This window comes from Passer domesticus, chromosome 2, assembly GCF_036417665.1.
Source record: "Passer domesticus isolate bPasDom1 chromosome 2, bPasDom1.hap1, whole genome shotgun sequence".
In the NCBI taxonomy this organism is placed as follows: domain Eukaryota; kingdom Metazoa; phylum Chordata; class Aves; order Passeriformes; family Passeridae; genus Passer; species Passer domesticus.
In genome coordinates this window covers 107,050,401-107,070,914 of record NC_087475.1, presented here as the reverse complement: position 1 = coordinate 107,070,914, position 20,514 = coordinate 107,050,401, and the positions used below count along the sequence as shown (strand labels likewise).

At 42.1% G+C, this 20,514-nt stretch overlaps 1 protein-coding gene and 2 long non-coding RNA genes across 10 annotated transcripts in view; 1 reads left to right on the top strand and 2 right to left on the bottom strand.

Annotated features, from left to right (window-relative positions):
- The window catches only part of CASR (calcium sensing receptor), a 93,416-nt gene that overhangs the window by 28,815 nt on the left and 44,087 nt on the right, over nucleotides 1-20,514 (bottom strand). For 7 of the 8 annotated variants that reach the window (XM_064410372.1, XM_064410374.1, XM_064410375.1 and 4 more), the window contains 3 exons: nucleotides 12,252-12,689; nucleotides 3,825-4,131; nucleotides 553-1,434 (listed from right to left, as the gene is read on the bottom strand). In XM_064410372.1, coding sequence (XP_064266442.1) covers nucleotides 553-1,434; nucleotides 3,825-4,131; nucleotides 12,252-12,436 — 1,374 coding nt within the window. In that variant the 5' untranslated portion in view covers nucleotides 12,437-12,689. Of the gene's footprint in view, nucleotides 1-552; nucleotides 1,435-2,912; nucleotides 2,957-3,824; nucleotides 4,132-12,251; nucleotides 12,690-20,514 lie in introns of those variants that run through there. The other variant, XM_064410378.1, reaches the window with a different exon arrangement.
- On the top strand, nucleotides 1,431-7,270 carry LOC135294738 (uncharacterized). Its single transcript, XR_010356797.1, has 3 exons — nucleotides 1,431-3,356; nucleotides 4,931-5,513; nucleotides 6,866-7,270. It is a non-coding gene; the product is annotated as an uncharacterized LOC135294738 (long non-coding RNA).
- LOC135295588 (uncharacterized) lies at nucleotides 7,859-8,774 on the bottom strand. The gene is made up of 3 exons (XR_010357712.1): nucleotides 8,507-8,774; nucleotides 8,199-8,362; nucleotides 7,859-8,073 (listed from the first exon to the last, which is right to left on the bottom strand). It is a non-coding gene; the product is annotated as an uncharacterized LOC135295588 (long non-coding RNA).

Sequence of the window (20,514 nt, the reverse complement as noted above, 5' to 3'; positions counted from 1 at the left end):
ACTGCCAAATCAAAGCAGCTATCTATTTTCTGCCCAAGAGCCACACATTATTTTCCTTCAATACTCAATCTTCTTTGGATTGATCCTATATAAGCTTAAAACTGTGAGGAAAAAATACAGCCTGTATGGAAAATTGCTGTGGGATTGCAAAAGATTTAAAGCTTGCCAAACAAAATGAACTCTAAAAACTGTTTTCCTTGTTTATGTGTTCTTCCCAGGCCCTCTTGTTTATGTAAGGCTCAATATATGATCAAGTTACCTTGCGTCAGCCAGGCTGTGGTAATTGTCTGTGTGTGCACTTTTGGCCCGCAGCAAATGCAAGAAAATTTAACCTGGTGTAAGCCCCTTTCACTGCAGGCCTAGCCCAACTTACCTCACATTCCCTGTGGGTGGGAGCATGCACCTACCTCAGACACAGTCAGACACTGCATCCCAGGAGCATTATGCTGCGTTTGAGACCCAGGATTAGGAAAGGCACCCTAAAGGGCATTTGGGACAGCTTGTCTTTCCTTCTGCAGGTATATTGCACAGGCACACGAACGAAGGGCTTACCTGCCATGCCTCCACCTTCTTTATGTCTGCACAGGACCCGTTGGTGAAGAGTCCCTTCCCAGGGGTACAGGTATAAATATCCTGCAAGGCATGGGCGATGGAATACACTGCCAAGTACACGTTATAGGATATCCGCAAGTGCGTGTAGTCCATGTACGGTGTCTCCACGCTGGTGATGTTCTCATCCCCTGTGCACGGAGGTCGGAAGGCAGACGTTCCATTTCCAGCTCCCAGCCCCTCTTCGTGGCCCTTGTGGAAGGAAGTTGAAGCAGGAGAATTTTTGGATCCATCAGGGAGATAGCAGTTAAATGTCTCCTCCCAAAACTCCTTGGCAAAGCCGTTGTTGGTGGACTTCTTGGGATGCACCTTCTGCAGGAACTCACGGAAGCCTGGGATCTGTCCTGCCTTCAGTGCAAACCCGATGGTGCTGCCGATGACACGGAAGAACTCCGGCATGGCTATCAGGGAAGAGCTGGCCCAGGCCTCGCTTGCCAGCCAGATCTTGCCGGTGATGTTTCTCCTGACAATCTCTTTGATGAGAGGCTCCAGATCTGGGCCACTGGAAAAAACAACAATCACTCTTGCTGTGGAGTTCTGGATGACCTCTACCACCTGCTGGATCTCCTCTTCGTCTGAGTACTGGGAGATGAGCTCGCTAAAATCAATGCAGATATCTCTCTCCTCCGCCTCTTCCCGAAATTTTTCAATCCCTGGCCGGCCATAGTCATCATCAGCTGCGATTGTTCCCACCCAGTTCCAGCGAAAGTACTCGATGATGTCTGCCATGGCTGTGGCCTGATGCTCATCGTTGGGGATTGTGCGCAGGAAGGACTTGAACTGGTTCTTATTGCTCAGGAGACGACTGGATGAGGCATAGCTGACCTGTCAGAGCACAGCACACAAGCAAAACACACCATAAAGTGAAACGCCTGAAATAAACTGCCTCCATTTACCTAGCATCACTGTCAGCCTGGGAACCACATTTTCTCAGCCTGTGTTTGCAGGTGATCCACCCTGAGGGTTCTTCTAGCTGTGCCTGTCCTACCGAGGCACTCATACAGGAGCAGCTGCTTGGACCTGAGAGGCTGGAGCCAGCTTCTGCCCACCTGCGAGGTCAAGGGTCTGAGGGAGAGAGAAATGGACTCTAGATTGGAGGAATGGCAAAGATTTCTGTCAAATCCAGAAATAAAAAGAATGTGCCATCTAGATAAATGAGGGAAATGCACTGAATTAAGACAAAACACAGGTTTTCTCTATCCTGAACCAGACATGAGACAGCAGGATGGTATTGCCATTCCAAAGCTACTCTGTCTTTCTGTCCTTGCCTTTGACATCCATCCCCATTCTTAAACAGGCTCCTTTTGCCTTTTATATACAATCCGTGTCAGCTGACATGAGAAAAATATGCTGTATATCAGCAGTGTGTTATGGTAATGCTACTTTAGCAGTGTTTCCTGATTGCTGGCCAGAATCAGCAAAGAAGCCAGTCCATGCTTCATAAGCCACCATGTTTTATGGTTAAAGCTGGATTTTATTTCCTTTTCTGAAACTATAATGAAATATTTTATTTTCCTAATCAGAACAAGTGCCACATGCTCTTAAGATATAATTTGAATTATCTTCAAGTAGGAAGAAAACCTTAAACCCCAGATAATAACTGTTTAAAGATCTGGAGAACTTCTAAAACACATTTTGAGATTAGTATCTGAATTCTTTAGGACTGACTCTCATTTGAAAAAGTCTTCTATAAACAGTTCATTTTGTATAAAGTGGAAATTTACAGAAAACCTTGTCTTCTTGCTAAACTCTGTCATTTAATACTTCTGCAAGAAGAAAGAAAAGAAGGTCTCACAGTGCAGTTTCAAGGGCCACAGCAGTAAACCCTCCTTTCACAGAGCTGTACTGTGAGCTGGACAGGCTCTTGCCCAGTGCTACTCTCACCTATCAGCCTTTTTCCAGGAGTAGAGGCAATGCGTCCCACTGCCTCATGTGCTGCAGGGGGACCCTGACCTGAGGTACTGAAAAACAGAAGTTGTAACATTTTCAGTGTCTACGTCAGCAGAATGAGTAATGAGCCGTACATTAATTGTAAAATACACCTCCAACTCCTACTGAAATGCAGGGCCTAATAATGCTAATGGCCTTTCTATAAATGGCTATGACAATTCTACCCAACATCTGCCAGTCTAAAAGCCTGCTTTCAGTTGTCATGCTTCAACCACCTGGCTGAGACTTCGTTCCAGAACTGAACCTCCTGACATCTACCCTTTTCTGCAGCCTCTAGATAAGGCTACTGCCTCACAGGATAAATACCATTCTCTGTTTAAAGAGAAAGTCTGAGAACTACAAACATCTCTTACGTTCAGTTGAACTCACCAACCCTTCTCGGCTGCCCCTGTTCACCTGGTAATGTGATGTGTAAATCAACAATGCCCCATAAGATGTCATCAGGGTGTTTATTACTTGCCAGCTCCCAGTGCCACTCTGGGCAATACCCAGATAGCACAGCTTAAACCATTCTTGCCCTGCTCAGAGACCAAATGTCCAGCTTTTTCAGACTCCTGAAAGGAGTCAGACTGATAAGACTCAACAGACAAGATATATTACTGTGCACAGGGCAATCAAGAATCCTTCCTTCTTCATTCGTGGTGAGGATGGGAACAGGAGCCCTGGCTGAAGCAAAGATACATTTCTCAGGACAGACTGAGAGCACATTCTGACACAATCTTGTTATAAGGGCTCTTGTGAGCTCTGGCACCTCTATTAATTTTGGAAGAGGGATTGGAAGTGTTAGGCTATACAAGGTAACATTTAAATGGATAAGGCCAAGCACTTTTTCCAAAGCTGACTTCAATGTAGAAAAAGTAAAATCAAGAGCAACAAAATTAAGCGAGCCTTATCCTTTACTTAAGGCCTTGGCAGATCAACAAGCCTCTTAAAAGGATGGGGCCATGGATGCTGGCACTGGCTCCAGCAGAGTCAGAATGCTTACAGTTACTGCTGTATTCACACTCTAGAGGACTCCAGTCCTCGTAGGCTAGGCTGCTGTTGGCCAGATGTTGTTGTGGCTGCTCAGTAACCTTGACATTTGGGAACTGCAAAGTGCTATCAAGACACATTTCTATCATAACAACGACACCCACCCCCCTCCCGACCCCCATTTTATTGTTTCTCTCCTATAAATTCTATTGGAAATGGCAAAGGTTAAGCAACCTTTGCTTAGTCTCTGCAGAGCCATTTCTGTAACCTAAACAAGTGAGGTGGAAGCGTACCTGAGGTATGTAAAAGAGTCCCAGCAGATTGGCCACAGCAGTGGAGATGCCAGAGCCAGTTGCTCCCACGACTGCAATGGTGGAAGGGATATGTTCTGAGCAGTTACAGAATTCATCCAGGTTCAAGGAGTCTATCTTGTTTTGGGCCACAAAACTCAGTGTGGCCTCCAGGGCTTTCGAGACTGTATTGCAAGTGTCAAATATCCTATATCCCAGGGTCATGTTGGGCAGGAGAGTTGGGCTACTGTTTATTTCTTCTATGGCAAAGATCATAGCCTGGAGCCAGCGGAAGCCTCGGAAATTATACCTGGGGGAGCAAAAATAAAAACAAAATAGAGTGAGAAGGAGGAAAACAGAGCAGAGGAGACTAGGAATGAGGCAAAGACAGAGTGAAAAATTCCAGATACAAAAGGCAAAAGCAACTTACGCAATTTCTTGCACCCTAGTAAATTTGGAAAGTTTTGCTTTTGTCTCTACTATAGAAGAGGGGTGTTTTTGCTACAAGGTTTAGTTCTGGCTCTCAACTTTTCAGTTTGGGCACTCACTGCAGAGGTAAACTTTTCTAAGTCCTCTAAAACCTGGGAAAGTTAAAAGACAGCATGTCTGGAGTGATGACTCTGGCCTGTTCCTTGTGCTCAGGACCTTAAACCTGATCTCATGATCCCTGAGGAAATGGATGTTGTGATCCTCTGACTGAAAGCTACACCTACCAGGTTTGCTTCCAGGCTCCTCTGACATGTTTCTGAATGCAGATGGCACTGTCTGCTAAGCCTGTGCTGATGCTGCCTGGGACTTTGGCTTGGGATACTCCCGGAGTGTGTCAGCTCCTCCTGGCTTTGGGCAGGCAGAGCAGGCTGAGCCACAGCACTGGCATGCTGCTGGATGCAGAGGTGCCCGGGAGCTCTGCTCAGGGAAATTCAGCCTCACATGACACCCCTCAGTTTGTGAGAGAGAGCACAGTCAGACTGTTCATACCAGAGATCAGAGACATGCTATAAATATAAGTCCTAGTGCAAACGGATAACTTTTTAATTAGATACTCCAGTGCCTTCACTCAAGGAGTAACTTTTCTCATTATTATGGTTCTCTCACAAAATTTGCTTTAGACAAGAACTCAGAAGATGCCCTCAGAGCTGGTATGTGAAACTGAAACTGATTTTTGAATCATCTGCTTTTCTATAAAATGGAGAAGCTGAATTTTCTATCTTGCACCTGTGCATGGAGCTGCAGATTGGTGGCAACTGTCCTGCCGGAGCTGGGAGTCCCTGTTTGTGGCATCAGTAGCCTGGCAGTGGAAGCAGCTGAAGACAATGATTGCTTATCCACAAAGGAGAGAAACTTCGTGGAAAGCAGCAGCAAGAAAGTACCTTTGAAATGTACTATTCGGAAGTTTTACTGTGTTTTCCCTATAAAGTTGCCCTGGCAATGAGCTGCGTGCCTGTGAGGCTGCCGTGTTTGAGGGCGATGCAGCTGTAGTGGCAGAATGTTCCATCAGCTGAATCCTGTCCTTCCTTGGAATGCACTGTGAGTCAGGATACCAGCTAGTTTGCAGTTTTATGCTGAGTTGCAGGTGAAAACAGGGAAGTGTCAGTGCTGTTATGCTTGAGATACACCGGGAAAAGTGATGGGCCCCAAAACTGGAAAAGCCTGGGGAAATAGCCTGGCCAAGAACAGATTCTATATGAAATGGTAAATTGTAGGTTTCACATCAGTTACGTTTTGAAATGCTTAGAGAAATGTTTCCATTATTAAGGTGAAGATTTCTAAAGATAAGCTTTATGAAATCACAACCTTTCAATCTCTGAGATATATGACCTAAACATTTTTAATGGATGGATTAAATTAATTGCTTCCAAAGTTGATGTTAGCTATGCCTGATTTTCAAAGCTGAATGAACAAAGCCACAATACTTCCATTTCAGGAGTTTTATCTGATTCATCTGGGGTCAGAATTTTTAATGATATCACATCTAAGGTTTATCTTTAAGTCTTAAAAACTTTATTTATTCAACTTGACTTCACCTCTCCAGACATCTTTGGCCAAATTCCACATGAGGTTCAGCTTTGAGGTTATACCTCAAAGCCCAGACAGCACAATTTCAGTACAGATCTCTTCAGGTCAAAAAGTTTGAGTCCTTAGTTATAACTTATTACCAAAGCGACAGTTAGCTTTATTAAGATTAGTCTTTAGAACTAATGCACGGGCATGTGGGTTACTGATAGAAATAATTTGGTCATTTAGAATATTTTTTGCTGTAGTTCCAAACCATTAAGGAATGAGATGCAACGAGAGAGCTCTGAAATAAAAGGGCAAGGCTCAGAGGGATTGAGTCAGTGAGTGCTGTGTACAGGAAAAGATGTGTTGGGCACACCATGTTGCTTCACATGGTCAGTAATGCACACTGGGATAAATGGAAACAAAGAAACAACACTTTTTAAAAAGCTGCACATGTTTACAGATATTTTTAATATGAATAGGATTTGAAGCAAGGAGCCATATTCAGGCTCCTCATATAAAAGAGAAAAATCTAATCACATTTTCTGTATTTAAAGGGAAGGCTACTGAGAACCTGGGAAGTTCAAAGATACCACTATACTACTGGGAAAAGCTTCACACATTTGAGTATATGTAAAAGCAAATTAAGCCTGCTGACTTTAAATTATACAGGTGAAATATGACAGAAGATTAGTTTGCCTGCTTGAAAGGAATTTGGCTTTATTATTTTAAAATGCCACAAGGTGGTATCTTCAGATGGTATCTTCGAAAGCAGTGAACTGGATCATCTTACCCTTCACTTCAAAGAAATATTTGGCATTTAGTTCAGTAAATGCAGGCTAAGCCCATGATACACAGTTGCTTTTGTTTTCCTTTTTGACATATGCTCCTGATTAGCGTATATTTGCAGTATAAGACCTCTAGTTCAGGTACTTGCATTTGGAATGATTTTATTTTGGAGGGAAAGCAGAGTAGGGGCTGTTTTCTGGGAGCCAGAATCCAAAATCTTTGAAATACTTTCAATAATTTATCTTAAACTAACTTAGGCAAGAGACCTGCTGTTCTCTTCACTTGCACCTCTGCTGACAGCAGCATCAGGAGCTCAGGAGGAGAGGATCAGATGGGATGAAGACAGCTCTCCTCATTCTGTCTTCTCTGCAGCCTGATAGATCTTCAGACAAGCTGTCATTTGGTCATCTGACACAGCATTGTGTGGTTCTGTGACACAGATATGGCCAGACAAAGGCAGTGCTGCCAACCACTCTAAATAAAGCAAGATCCTTCCAATTTCTGTCAATGGATATTTTGTGGACAGTTTCTCTCCCGCTGTGCTGTAAGATCCCAGCAAGGGGCAAGGGGCTGCAGATAGGTTCCTCTTGGCTTGGTGTGTACATGAGGGATTGCTAAGAGCTGCCTTTGAACCTGGCAGTGGGTCCCACTGATGCAGCTCACTCCTGCGCCGTGCTGCTGCTGCTGCTGTGATTAATGTGATCAGTCACTGGAATGCTCTGGCAATCATGCAGCAATTTGACTGGTAATTTCCAGGAAGAAATTGTACAGTATTTACTATCAGAAGCAAGCTTTCATTAGATTTTCAGAATATTTAAATAGCCACTGGTATTTTCTTGATAGAAAAGAAGCAGCCTCAAAAGCTCATTTTCTGCCATATTACTTTACAGGTATGTTCACATAGTCTTGCATTTTGTGATATGTGGTGCTATGAAAAGTGGCCATTAAGCTCTAAATGAGAGTTTAATGTAAATAATTCAGAGCCCACAGGTGTAGAGGGGGATTTTTCTTTACACTCCTTCCTTAAATTTCCCTTCTGATACTTGTTCTCCCACCTCTCAGAGTGTTCAACCCACTGATCATTCCATTCCCAAGGAGGAGCACAAACTGAGAGAGGGAAATTGGAAACAATACCTCACTGCAACTGTCACCTCTGCAGAGGACAGCAGTGCAGCAGACCAGTTTGCTAAAAACTAAGCATGTCTGTCAAACGGTGCTCAGGATGGCTTAAATGTCCCAGCCAACATTTCAAATCAAGGCTATGCAAATGAAGGGGCACAAGCTGTCTGCATGGTTTAAGCTCCCCATAGCTCCATCCCCTGTTTGTTTGTGTGGTTTAGTTTGAACAGCTCTTACTGTCTGGATCCAGCCGAGAAATTGGTCCTGATCCTTGCTAGTCTCCATAAAGAAATAATTCACAGCCTCATGTGTATTCATGACCTTCATTTATCACACTTGCAAGGTACTAAGCAATGGAATATGAAGCAAAAAAAGGAGAAAGTGATGTGAAACCTCTGAATAAAGCTTTCACATACCCCTCATATCTGACAGGTGCTTATACTCAGAAATGGTGGCAAAGCCTGCATATACCTTTCAATCATGCCAGCACTCCTCTTTCTCTAGTGGTTGCATGCACATACTAATTTCTCTGTCCTCTCTAGATTTCCAGTACATTAATTGCATGTTATTGCTGCTACTACCACTGTTACTTCTAAGCTATGCAAAGGGGAGACCTTCAGTCATTTGCTGGATTCCTGCAGTCATAGGTATAATGAGTCGCTTACCACTCTTATAATCAAGGACTGTGGGTGAGGGGAATTATGCAGAACAAAGAAAAAAAAAATTAAAAAATTACAATTCAGAAGGTGAATGGAAGAGAGAGAAAATTATATAATTACATCTTAGGGAAGAGAAATTCAAAATATCTTGTTGTACATTCAGGTCTGCAATGGGATTAGCAAACACATATGTAAGGGCTAGAATCAAAATTCTGTTCTCTCAGATGGACAGAGAAGCTCAGTGGGCTAAAGAGTCCTGGAGCTGTGCTCTGTGAAGTCTTGCACTATGACATGGGAATAATGTCTCACCACAGTTTCACAGCTTGAAAGCTTTGTGTCACAGTGTGGGACCTTGGCTAGACTGAGGATCAGAATACAAGAAAGCTGCTAATCTCCCTGAAATCAAGAAGGGGCAGAAAAATCAGGTTATGAATAGGCCTGTGGGGGTGCTGACAGGGAATGGAATGGGGATCAGGGCTTGCTTGTGCTGTGCTCAGTCTCTGCATCCCCTGCACACATCAGATATGCATCAGCAAACGTTATAAGGAAAGTTGCTGCAGCACCTGAAGCATACAAAAACAGGACATGTATTTATATCAAACGCAGGATCCTTGTTTGCTGAAACAACAAACAAGAAACAAAACTGCTCTCGCTTCGTGTACTCCTATCTGACATTTAGTGCAGCACAATAATGGTTCCATTTTCACTTTGGACTCTACAATTCAGTGTTTAGAGCACAAGGATGCATTTTCAGTAGCAACAGCGCAAAAAGATTGGGGAACCGATTGTTACTGTTTCTTTTTCCTCTCTCTCCTGAGTTATGTACATAGTTTCTAAATAATCATGTGCCAGATATGCCCAGTAGGTTCAGGCCAGTATGTTTGCTGAGCTGGAGAGAAAGGTGCTGAGCCATAAGAGCATGAAGAACATAAAAACTGAGAAAGTGGAGAGAAAACTGTCCTATCCTTTTTAAGAAGCCCCAGCTGTCCTATCCATTGGGAAGCCCAGTCTGGGACCATAGGTATGGCCCTGAACAGCACTGATCAGCTTGAACAGTCCTCAAAATAGAGAAAAAACACATTATCTTAAGTTGTTTGCTTCTGAACTCTAAAATAGACCACCCACAGGGTTTCAGTGGGACCCTTAGCTCTTGTCATGGAGCTTTTCATACGGTCTGATGACTTGCTGCTGCAGGAGAGCATGAGGAGAGAGAGAGGATGCTCATTATTCCAGACTGGCCTGGGTCTAATTTTCTTATGTGATATGAGACACATTTTTCTACATAATAAAGAGATTAAAAACTGTAGGCAGCCATCTGAAAAGGGGGTAGGTATAAAACTCATTAGCCTCAGCTTTGAAAAGATACACCAGTGCTGGAGAAGGCTCAGAGAAGGGCAACAGGGGCGGGTAAGGGTATGGGCAGGTAAAGGTGCTACAGATTTAGCACCTTTGGTTTGACCATGTACAGTCACATTTGTGCTTCCCTGTGGATTTCTATTTAATTTGCTAATCTGTGGATTTGCCACCCTACAGAAGTTTTTGACACTACAAGATTGGGGAGAATTACTTTGTAAAGAAACTAGAACCTATTTTTTTTCTGCCCCCAGAAATATAAGTTTGATAATTCCAGACCAGTCAGTTGCCTGGAACCTAGGAAACTCACATGTGATAATGTAAAATTTTAGCAAAAAACTTGAAGAACATGTTGAACTCCTAGAGTCAGCATGCACAACCCTGCCACAGGCTAATGCCTGATCACAGGGTCCAAACCAAAAAATGACTACCATGGTTATGCTGAGAGATTTCTGTACAACTCGAGCAGAGGAGTTTTCTGACTTCAATACTGCTTAAAATAGAAAATCCTTTCAGAAAAAAAAATCTGCTCTCAATTTTACGTGTAACAATAACAAGGAATACGCACAAACATTCCCATGTATTTATTCCCTCTGTCATTAAAACCTGATGACCAATCTCAAAAAGTCTTCTCAATCCAACCTCTTTTGAATTAAACATTTCCTGCAAATGGACATTTTCTGGTAAATATGTGTGCAATGAAGCAACTTCCAGTTATTTCTGGTCCAATCATTCCCTTGTTCTTTAGTATTTTCTACTACCTCTGTAGCTAGATCTCTGACCCTCATTCTTTCTCCAACTGCATTATACTATCAACTCTCAATTTACCCAACTCCCTGAAGGATATGTGCCACAAATGCCTGCCCCTGCAGACATCTTTTTTTCTCTTTTGTACCTACATCTTCTGCCTTCATCACCTACTTACAAAGGTAAAAAGAACAGGGATTTTATCCAGGCAAATTTCAGCTGGAGGATACCTTTTAGCAGATTGAACGCCACCCAGAAGGATCTCCCATTGTGTCCTTAGAAGAGCTAGTCTGGCTTTTCAGGATTTGCCTGCTGTTGGCAGTGCTACCTCATTAACATGCCTTTTGGCAACCACACACTTGTAGTACTTGTGGCAGAACATTTTCCAGCCATCTCTTCCAATAATGTGACCATGTCAAGACAGCCACTGAGGCTGACCCAGAGCCGACAGAAATGAAAGCTGTTTAGTTTGCAAATATCTGCATTGTCCTGCCTGCCAGCTGGAGCAGGAGAAGAAGAAAATAGAGCTGAAAACATCCATTGCTTTCCAGCATTCCACTTTTAAAATAATGCATTTGAGAGAGAAAAACAATGCTGAAAAGCTGTCAGAGATTCTTGCTCCATGAAGTAGACATTGCCCGTACGCTTAGTTCACGACTTTCCTGTGCACACACAGAAGAAGCCAAAATAATCTCTGCTTATTGACACCTGTGTGTGCTCCCTATGACAGGGTCTGGGGATGATCTCATAGCCTAGATGGACAAGCCTTGCTCAGGTTTTCAGTGGGAAACCACACCTGAAATCTGTGAGTGTAACAGGAATGCTCTCCGCCATCCCTCATTGCCAGCTGCAACAAAACTGTGCCAGATCCCCAGCCTAGGACGAGTGGTCCAAATAATTCCAGGTACACAGTTCTTCACACATGGTAACAGAAGAAGTCCCATAACAATGAAGTGTTTTCTCATGCATTATCATGACAGAAATCCACATGAATTTCTTATATTTTGTTTATATGATGTTCCAGTTGCAATCAGTTTCTGTCACACTTTCCACTTGTTCTGTGTATTATGTGCAGGCTTGTAATGTTAAAAATTCCTCACAAAAATGCCGACACTTCAATAATAAGAGAAATTGTTTTCATCTGCATTTCTCAATCCAAGGTTAACTCCCAAACACTGGAGACAAAACATAGATGTGTTGTTTACACAAAAGAGAAGAACTCTGGGTGAGGAAGGCCTGGGCTCAAGTTTGGGACTTTTACAAAGTCATAAAGAGACTTCTATGTGTCATTCACAGGGATTTTTCAAAAGCTCTGACCTATATCACTTTCACCAATTCACTTGTTCAGGCAACTTAACAGTTTGTAAAGTCTTAAAAGATGACAGGCAGAACTGGATAAAAAATTGATTTCTAAACTATTTGGCCATGCATTACTTTAATCAAATGAACTAAAGGGCACTATTGGTAATTTTCTGTTCTGCTAGGGAAGCTAATTTTCAGATGCTATCCAAATGTTCCCTGTGAATGGCCAGATAGATCAGTATATTAATGTTTTGGCAGCTTCAGGTAGTACAAAGATTGCCCTCTTTTAGTGTCCAAATAGTATTTATGTTACTGTTTAACATATACACTTGTTCTTTCCATTATTTACATCATACTTTCTAATTGCAAGCATCAGATTACAGACCATATTTACACAACTTAAAGTCAAGAAATGTGAAGACTTTCCCACCAAAACATTTTATTTTCCCTTTTACCAGCTTACCTTATACACTCCACTGATTCTGGCCTTGATTTTAGATCCTGGTCTTTAGCAGCCACTCCAAAATGAATGGGGAACAATCCTCCAAGAATAATGTCTCCCTTCTTCTGTGCCCGTTGGTTTGGCCCATAGGCAGCAGTGCTCCAGGTAAACAGCAAAAGAATCAAGCAGCAGCTATATGAAGTCATTGTTCCTCTTTTCACCAGGGGGTTATCGGGTGCAAAATTGGAAAAGACGATGTAAGAAAGCAGATGTCAAAGCTTTTCCTTTCCTTAATACAGCACAGAGAGGATTTGGGGCACATGTTGGCAGGGAGATAAGCAACAAGGTGGGAGCCACAGTGCTGGTGCTTCTCCCTCTGTCTTCTCCATTGCAAAAAAACAATTCAGCTTCCCTTCTTCCTTCATAACTGAAGCATTATGGAGAGCCCATCTCTCAGAACTGTAAGAGAAAGATTTGATAAGTGATTCTAGCTATACACCAGGACCCCACATTGCCATGATGGCTCTGCTTTGTCAAGCCAAGCCCTCAATATGCCCCTGAAGCTGCCCCCACTCAACAACACACTGGGACATATCACAACCTTGGCAAAGTCATCCAGGCACCCTGGTGACACAGCCACACCTCCTCAAACAATGCCAGATGCCTGATTCTCTGCCACATACCTAAGGTGGGTTGCCTAATCTTCCTATGGTTCTGTGTGACTCTGGTCATAGCAGATGCTGTAAAACCTGTGACCTGATTGGTGTCCATGAACAGAGCACACTGTGAGACCTGGGTGGGCAAGTGTTGAACAAGGAAGCATCAAATGCAGCAAGAATTGGGCCTTTCTCTTAAGCAAATAACCATAATAATCTTTTGGCTTTGATCTATCATCTCCTATCCACTGATCATTCTTTAGCCTCTATCTTTGAACTTATCCTTGATAAAAATAAAATAAGGTCACCAGAAAGAGTTCTTTTGCATTAAAAGGGAGAATGAACTCCAGGGAAGCTTTCGAAACCAAGATACTTCTTTACAATGAGTCATGAAGGCTTGAAAGGTTCGGCAATCATGCCATTAAAAGCTTAGCTATAGCAGCCTTTGAAGCTGTTTCCTGGGGATGAAAAATACTGCAGCTTCTCCATGCTCAATACATTTTCCCTGCAGCATGTCTGCAGGCCTCCCAAACAAAGAACTAACTTAATTATGGCATATGAAAATGGCTATGTCTACAGGAGGGGAGATAGCACAGAAAATTCACAATGAACAGCTCTTCAGCCTATTTGAAACAGGTCTAAAAGCTAGTAGTAAGAATCTGAAGTTAGTGAAATTTAGAGTAGAAGCTAGGCATACATTGCTAATCCTGAGGACAATTAATTTCTGAAGCAAGTCATCAAGAGTTTTTAAGTGCTGAGAACCTTTTTATGAGGCTGACTTATTATCACTAAATGCAGCTATATGGATTTGATCTTCACCTAGGTCAGATAAAGAGCTACTGCAGGGGAAAATTGTGATTGTGAGGCTTCTTCTGGCAGCCAGTCTGGATGATCATGCATGCTGTATGACCACCAAACAAGTGGAACGATTTCATACATTTTCATTACAACGAAGGTTTGGATGCAGCAATCAATGAGAGAGGAGAGACAAAGCTTCTGTTGCTCTCATGCCTCTGTGGTCACTGCACTTAGCTGGGCAGACACTGCAACTCTCTGTGTGCAGGTCCACTCTAAACTGTTCTTTGGCCCTGGCTTGAACGAGTGCATTTTTATTGGCAAGGGCAATCAAATCCTTGGCTTGATATCAAAATATGTCTAGGTATTGGCCTTTTGACAGCTGGATGATAGAATTTTAACCAGAACCGGGATTAGGAGGGGACAGAGAATTGCAACGAATGTGTGTCATGAAGTGTTCGGGTTTTGATCTTTTCTGGAAGATGGATGGTGGTTTGGCTTTTTCAGTGCCCAACAGAATAAAGAATAAAACACTTTCCCATATTTCAGGTAGAGAAATGCAATCACCTGTGGTTTCAGGAAAGATACAAACACCGGTGAAGTGCTGATACAGTGTCCTGAGGTAAGGATCAGCACAGACAGGGCCGGCACTTATGAGGTGAGGCATTTGAAACAGGGCAAGTGATGTCTGAAGAGACACTGCAAAGACGTGGGATGGTCTGACTAATGCTCTTTAGCTCAGCTCATCCCCTCCCCCAGCTGCCTCTGGGATGGCAGGGACCTGGGGGACTGCATGCTCCAATAGCTGCAGGGATGGCATCCCCAGAGTCTGAGCAAGGAACCATGCATGGGACTCAACCAAGGTGGGATGAGGGCAGTGACTTCCCCATCTGCTGAGGGAAGACCACAGCCTGCTGATTTACTACTCAGTTTTTCAGGTTTTACTTTAATAAGGCTTTCTTTTGCCTTTGGGATTATTGGCTTATGAAAAAGGAAATTGTTTTCATCAGCAGCAGACAGACAATATAATTTTGTTTGCTGGGTTGCTGTGTAGGGGCTGATGCTACTGAATATTTAGGAACTCTTCACCACAGGATAGTACAAGGCTGAAGTATGAAATGTAGGAAAAGTAAATTCACATTATTTTTGTTCTTTTCTCACAGTAGACAAAGTCAAAGCATCCAAACTGGCAAAACACAGCAAATTTTAAAACAACATTTACAGCATTTAGTAGTCCCAGCTGTCATTCAAGAGCATTACAATGGAATAGACGATGAAAACAAAATAATTAATTTATGGTATAAGGCATTAGTTAGTATCCCTCTGAGTAATTTGGAACTAGCAGTTCTCAGGGACAGGACACAGAACTGAAGTAACTTCAGAGGTGATGTCTGGGAGCAAGATGGGCTGTGTATACATAAAGCACACCCCTGAGGCAGAAAACTGAAGGACAAATGTGCAAAGATGCACTGGCACAGAAAAGCAAAACTAAGTGTATGCTCAACTCCTCATAAATCTCAGTTTCCAAATTTACAACTCTCCATACCTAAATTTCAGCTATAGATGAAAAACCAAATTCATTTAATGGGAGACAGAGGACTCACAGCTGCTTTCAAGTGCCCTGCACACGTGAAGATTAAAATATTTGAAGAAACTGATTTCCTGATGAGTGGTTGTGATCTTGTTGCCAGTGCCCCAGACAACATCCTCTAGTATCAACTTCTGTTGTGGCAAATTTTCCTTCAGCTCTCTTTTCTTTATTAGATTAAGATTATGAGCCTCTTCCTTATTAAAGAAGGTATTACACAGTTAATGATTGAATTACTCACTGATGTATGTTTCCAGACATAAAATGAAGCATACCACAAGTGGAAATTGTACTACTAATAGATCAAATTACTGTGGTCCTGCAGTTTCAGCTAATAAACAAAAAAAAGGATAAAATTAACAAGCAACTGAATTAAGATGGACTCCACTGATATCTTTTTCCTTTGCAAATGTTTTTACACATAGAACATTATTTAGTATTTGATTATGAGCTCTTCAATGCAGAATACCTTTTCCCTGTACATATATTCAGCCAAAAAAATTCCATAAGATTACTTTTGCAAGAAAATATAAAAACTAAACAGTAATTTTCTCTCTCTCTCTCTCTTTTTTTTTTTTTTTAACATGGCCTGATTTTTAATCCTCCCCTCCCTTTAAAAAATAATCTTAAATAGTTTTTTCACGCTGTGTCATTAACTATCAGACATTTTGATTGTGAACTGTCTTGGAAGAGAGCTTCTAAGCTTCCGTGGAGGAATTTGAACTGGTTCCAGGGACAGGATGAGCTACCAGGGAACTATTGCCATGGCAGGAACAGTAGCTGAGGTGGGGAGGGATGGTAGCCAGGTACAGCTGTGGGTACTTGGAAAGCTTGCAGCAATCAGTACCATTTTGCCAGCTGAATGGAAGTTTTAGTTGTCAGACTAAATCAGGCAGAAAAGCCAGAAATGTTCAATAAATCTTTGGGTTTTTGGGTGAAAGGAAGCGGAATGGCACACTCATGGCAAGCATTACTGATGAAGAAATTATTAATCATACAGTAACTAACCACAGCTCCCAACAGCAGTCACTCAGGTACATCCAAGAGCTGGTGTGGGAAGGATCTCAAGGGACCGTGAAGCTGCCCCTTAGCCCAAGAAGGGCCCAGCAATAGTGGTGCAGTTCCTGGCATATTTTCTCTAAAACCTTGTCAGGAAGAAAACCAGTCAGACACTCAGAGCAGCCTCCTTCAATGCTTCTCTGCTCTTACCAAAGAAAATGTTTTCTCACATCTAATTTCAGTGTTTTTTCTTACAACTTAAGCCTGTCTTCTTCTCCCATCTACCACATAAAGGCCAGTGCCTCCCTGCAAATAATCATCATATTTTGGATTTGATTCACCTCCCCTTTTACTCTTTTTCTTAGACCAAGAAAATTAAATTAGCTTTTTTTTATTTTTTTTCCCCATAAAGATGCTTTCCTGAGCTCAGAATACTCTTATTTCATTCCTCTGGCCTCTTTCCAGCATGTCTCCACATTTGGTGCAGATCAGTGCCCAGAAATGGACACCGTGTCCTTGTTTGGCCCTTACAAGCACTGAGCAAAGTAGTAGAATTATTTTGTGTATCTTGCAACCCTGTTTGTACATCCCAGCACGGCATTTGTCTTTTCTTGGAACAGCATGATATTGTTAACTTATGGTAACTTATCAGCTAAACACAAAGCAAAGTTCAGCATGTTTATTATCACATGGCCATGAAACCTCACAAGAAATTATCATTTTCCAAGAGCTTTTCCTTCACATTCAGTTCAAACGTAGAACCTGCTAAATTTCACATGATCATCCTGGATAACAAAAAGGAACCAGCATGGACAAGTCAACTAAATCTCCTGGGCTTTCAGGACCTTTTCACATGAGAGAGCTGGGGAAAACTCCTGCTTACAGCCGTGCAAAAAGGGCTGTCCCAGACCCAAGAAGACCCTGGCCTCACACACAGCAAGTTTGTTCTGCTTCTGAGAGGCCTGGATGCGCCAAGGAAGCTAAAGAATGACACTTCAGTGGACAATGGACACAGAATATAAGTTGTCATACTTCTAAGACCAGACCAGACTTTTAGTGGTGAGGTACCATGACAATATGAGGAAAAGTAAATTGTTCACATTTCTCACCTGAGCAAGCATCAGCTCAACCTTCCTGCACCTCTTTGGTCAAAGTGAGGGACAAGTGCATCAAAGATGCAATCAGAACCAGAGAGTTGGGGTGCTCAAATGGAGGAGCTGTGCTTGCATTTTGTGGAATTAAAATTGCTCCATCTTTAAACAAGGCAAAGGTTAACTTGTCGTAATAGAACACGAAATAAAATGATGTAGAAACTGGACTCCAAGGTAAGAAGAAGAAAAAGAAGGGAAGTTTATTTCCTGACTCCAATATTTATAGACTAACAAAAGTGACAGTGGATTGGAGGATGAATGTGCCACCTCTCCAATGACACTGGACAAGACAACAGTCCATCAAATTTCTCCTCCTCCAGAGAAGAATGCAAAACAATAATTATTTTCATAAAAGTCCGTGAGAAACTTCATTAAAAGAATGTAAACATCAGAAGGCTTAGAAGAACTACTTAGAAGAACAGGGCGTCATTAACTGAAATTTCCTACAAAGAACTTTTTGCCTATGCAGAAAAAGACAATTCTTACACAATACACAGCCTAAGATAAGGAGATTTTTATCTGGACAAATAGCATGATTGAGAGATGGAATGTCAGCCTTGGAAAAATTTGGAGATTTCAGATGAGTTTAGAGAAAATTTCAGATCTAGAACAATGATTCTGTTCGAAAAACACTACCCCCACACTTGGTTTTGAACTAAATACAAAATTGAATTCAAGAGCTTTAATGAATAAAAAGATTTTAAAAATCATCAAGACCATCAGGGTGACCAGGACAGCATTTCTGTGCCCTGCTATTAGCTTAAGGGCATGTTATCTGTTATAGATCATATTTTTCTGGCAGAAGTCAAGATGGTAACATACTATTACACTACAGCAAATGTATGTTAAAAAATTATAAATTCCAGTCTCACCTGGCATTATGAAAGCTAAGAAGAGGCCAAAACTACAGCACACAAATCAGCCACAGTTCCAAAGAAGCTGCTGAAGCTCATACACAAGACTTGGCCAGTTCAAATGAAGAAAGCCATATACTTAGCCCTGGGATGAAGAGACTGCAGGAGGAAATGTAGGTCTAATAACCTAGGCTGGTCATGAAAAAATATGATCCCTTGTTCTACAGTAACATTCTCAATTCTCCAGGATAAGCTAAATATTGAAAAAAGCACAGTAAACCAGGCAATTGTAACATTCAATCCTGCTATGTCTGATATACCCAACATCATCAAGTTTGTATGAGAGTTACCATTTAGATTTCTAGAGTTTTTGTATCTACAGCATCATTTTTATGTAGCAGCCAGATCTTTAGCTTTCCTTTACTCCTAAGGTCATATACTGGTGTCCATACAATACAGAACCTACTATGAAAATGTAGAGTCTGACCCTGGTATGTTTAGCCCTACAAAATACTAGAGTGACAGAAATATGCCTGGGATATCACTGTTGATATTCTGCTCAAAACAGAAACTTGAGATCAAGGAAGCCTAAAATGCTACAGGCTGATGCCCTAGACGCTTGAGAACTGCAGGCATGGAAAATGGAACCAGGGATAAGCAGAACACTTTTATTTCACAGTCTTAAACAAAGCTGGTTGTAGCAACAACAGTCAAAAGAGCATCAGCTCCTGACAGTTGCATAACCAGGTAAAAACCCAAACCTGCCCACAGGCAGCATTTTCCGTGTATGGATTTAACGTGGCATTACAAGGTCTCTGATTTCCCTCCCATTTCAGCACAGGCTCACAAAGTGCACACAATCCCATGCCAAACCATGGAGCTGCAACTGCACAGCTTTGTAGCAAACACCTTTCCATCAGGACTGTACCTGGCTTTGGATTCACTGAACATTTCTCAAGTATCTTGCATCAGTAGCATGTTCAATATCCCTGATCAGTGTCACTCGGGATGTGATACCCCTGTGTGGAAATAATTCTGTTTGCTGATGGAGGGAAGGAAAAAACCAGAAGTGGCAATAGAAAATACCTTAGAGACTCATTGGATGCACTCAGCGAACACCATTAGCAAACACAGAGCTGTAAGTGGTTTTTGAGTGCTCAGTGTTTGGTGGGAATCTGTGTGGAGGGTGACTTATGTCTTTGGAGTCATTTCTTCACAGGTGTGGCTGTAAGTCAGGCTGAGAAGCAGCTCCAGGGACCTCACAGGCATGACTGCTTTTGCTCCTCTGAAGGCCTTAATTGTTTTCTGCAATAAGAGCGAAGGCTCATTTCTACAAGCCATATCACAAACCTCTGAAACAAATACTGGAAGGGAATAAGACAATTCTACAACTCCTCATCTTTCCACTCCTGTGCCTTCTTCAGTACGAGTGTGAAAAATGCATGTGTGTACACATCCAAGGGAGCACTGGAATGCATGAGTTTATCAAGGCATCTTGGACAAGAAACCTGTGACAAATTCATTAGAATTGCTAAGACATGCTTAAGAGCTACAGCACCAAAGAGAATCCATGCTTGGAGGGATTTCCAAGTGGGCTTTGAGGGATTTCCAAGTCCTAAAGAGTTCCAGAGCCACAGCAGCCCATCTGCAGCCTTTTGGGAAATTGCCATAAACCCACTGGTTATTGATTACTTTAATTTATGCTGGGAGCTGCATCAGACCCTTGAGCAATCTCAGATTTAGAGAATTCAGGTACCAGGGAATCCCTCTTGCCTACATCCTGAAGGTGTTCTGTTTTGCCCCTCTGCTTTCCAGATTCTGACCCTCGGTTGCTCTGCCATGGTTTGCTAACTTGGTTGTTTCCAGCCTTGCCTGTTAAAAACCCTTTTTTTTTCAATTGTTTAAAGTGGATGAAAAGATGCCTTTGATATAATACCAATCTAAAGGCTTCTTGCTAGTTTGAATGATTTTTGTTTTTATATATGGAGGAGATCAAGGGAGTCCCGTAAGAGCTGCAATAAAACAGGAAGTGATATACTTTGCTAAGGTAACATTTTTTATTAAATTGAATTCTCTGACTTTCCTTGCTCCTAAAGAAAGTCTCAGCTATGCTAACCATGCTAATGACTGTGCATTTCAGTCAGGTACTTTACCCCATCCTATATTTTTGGGATGTGACTAGACCCTCCTGAATAGAGAAAGAATGCCTGGGGGATACTCTGAAGAATGAAGACAATCTCC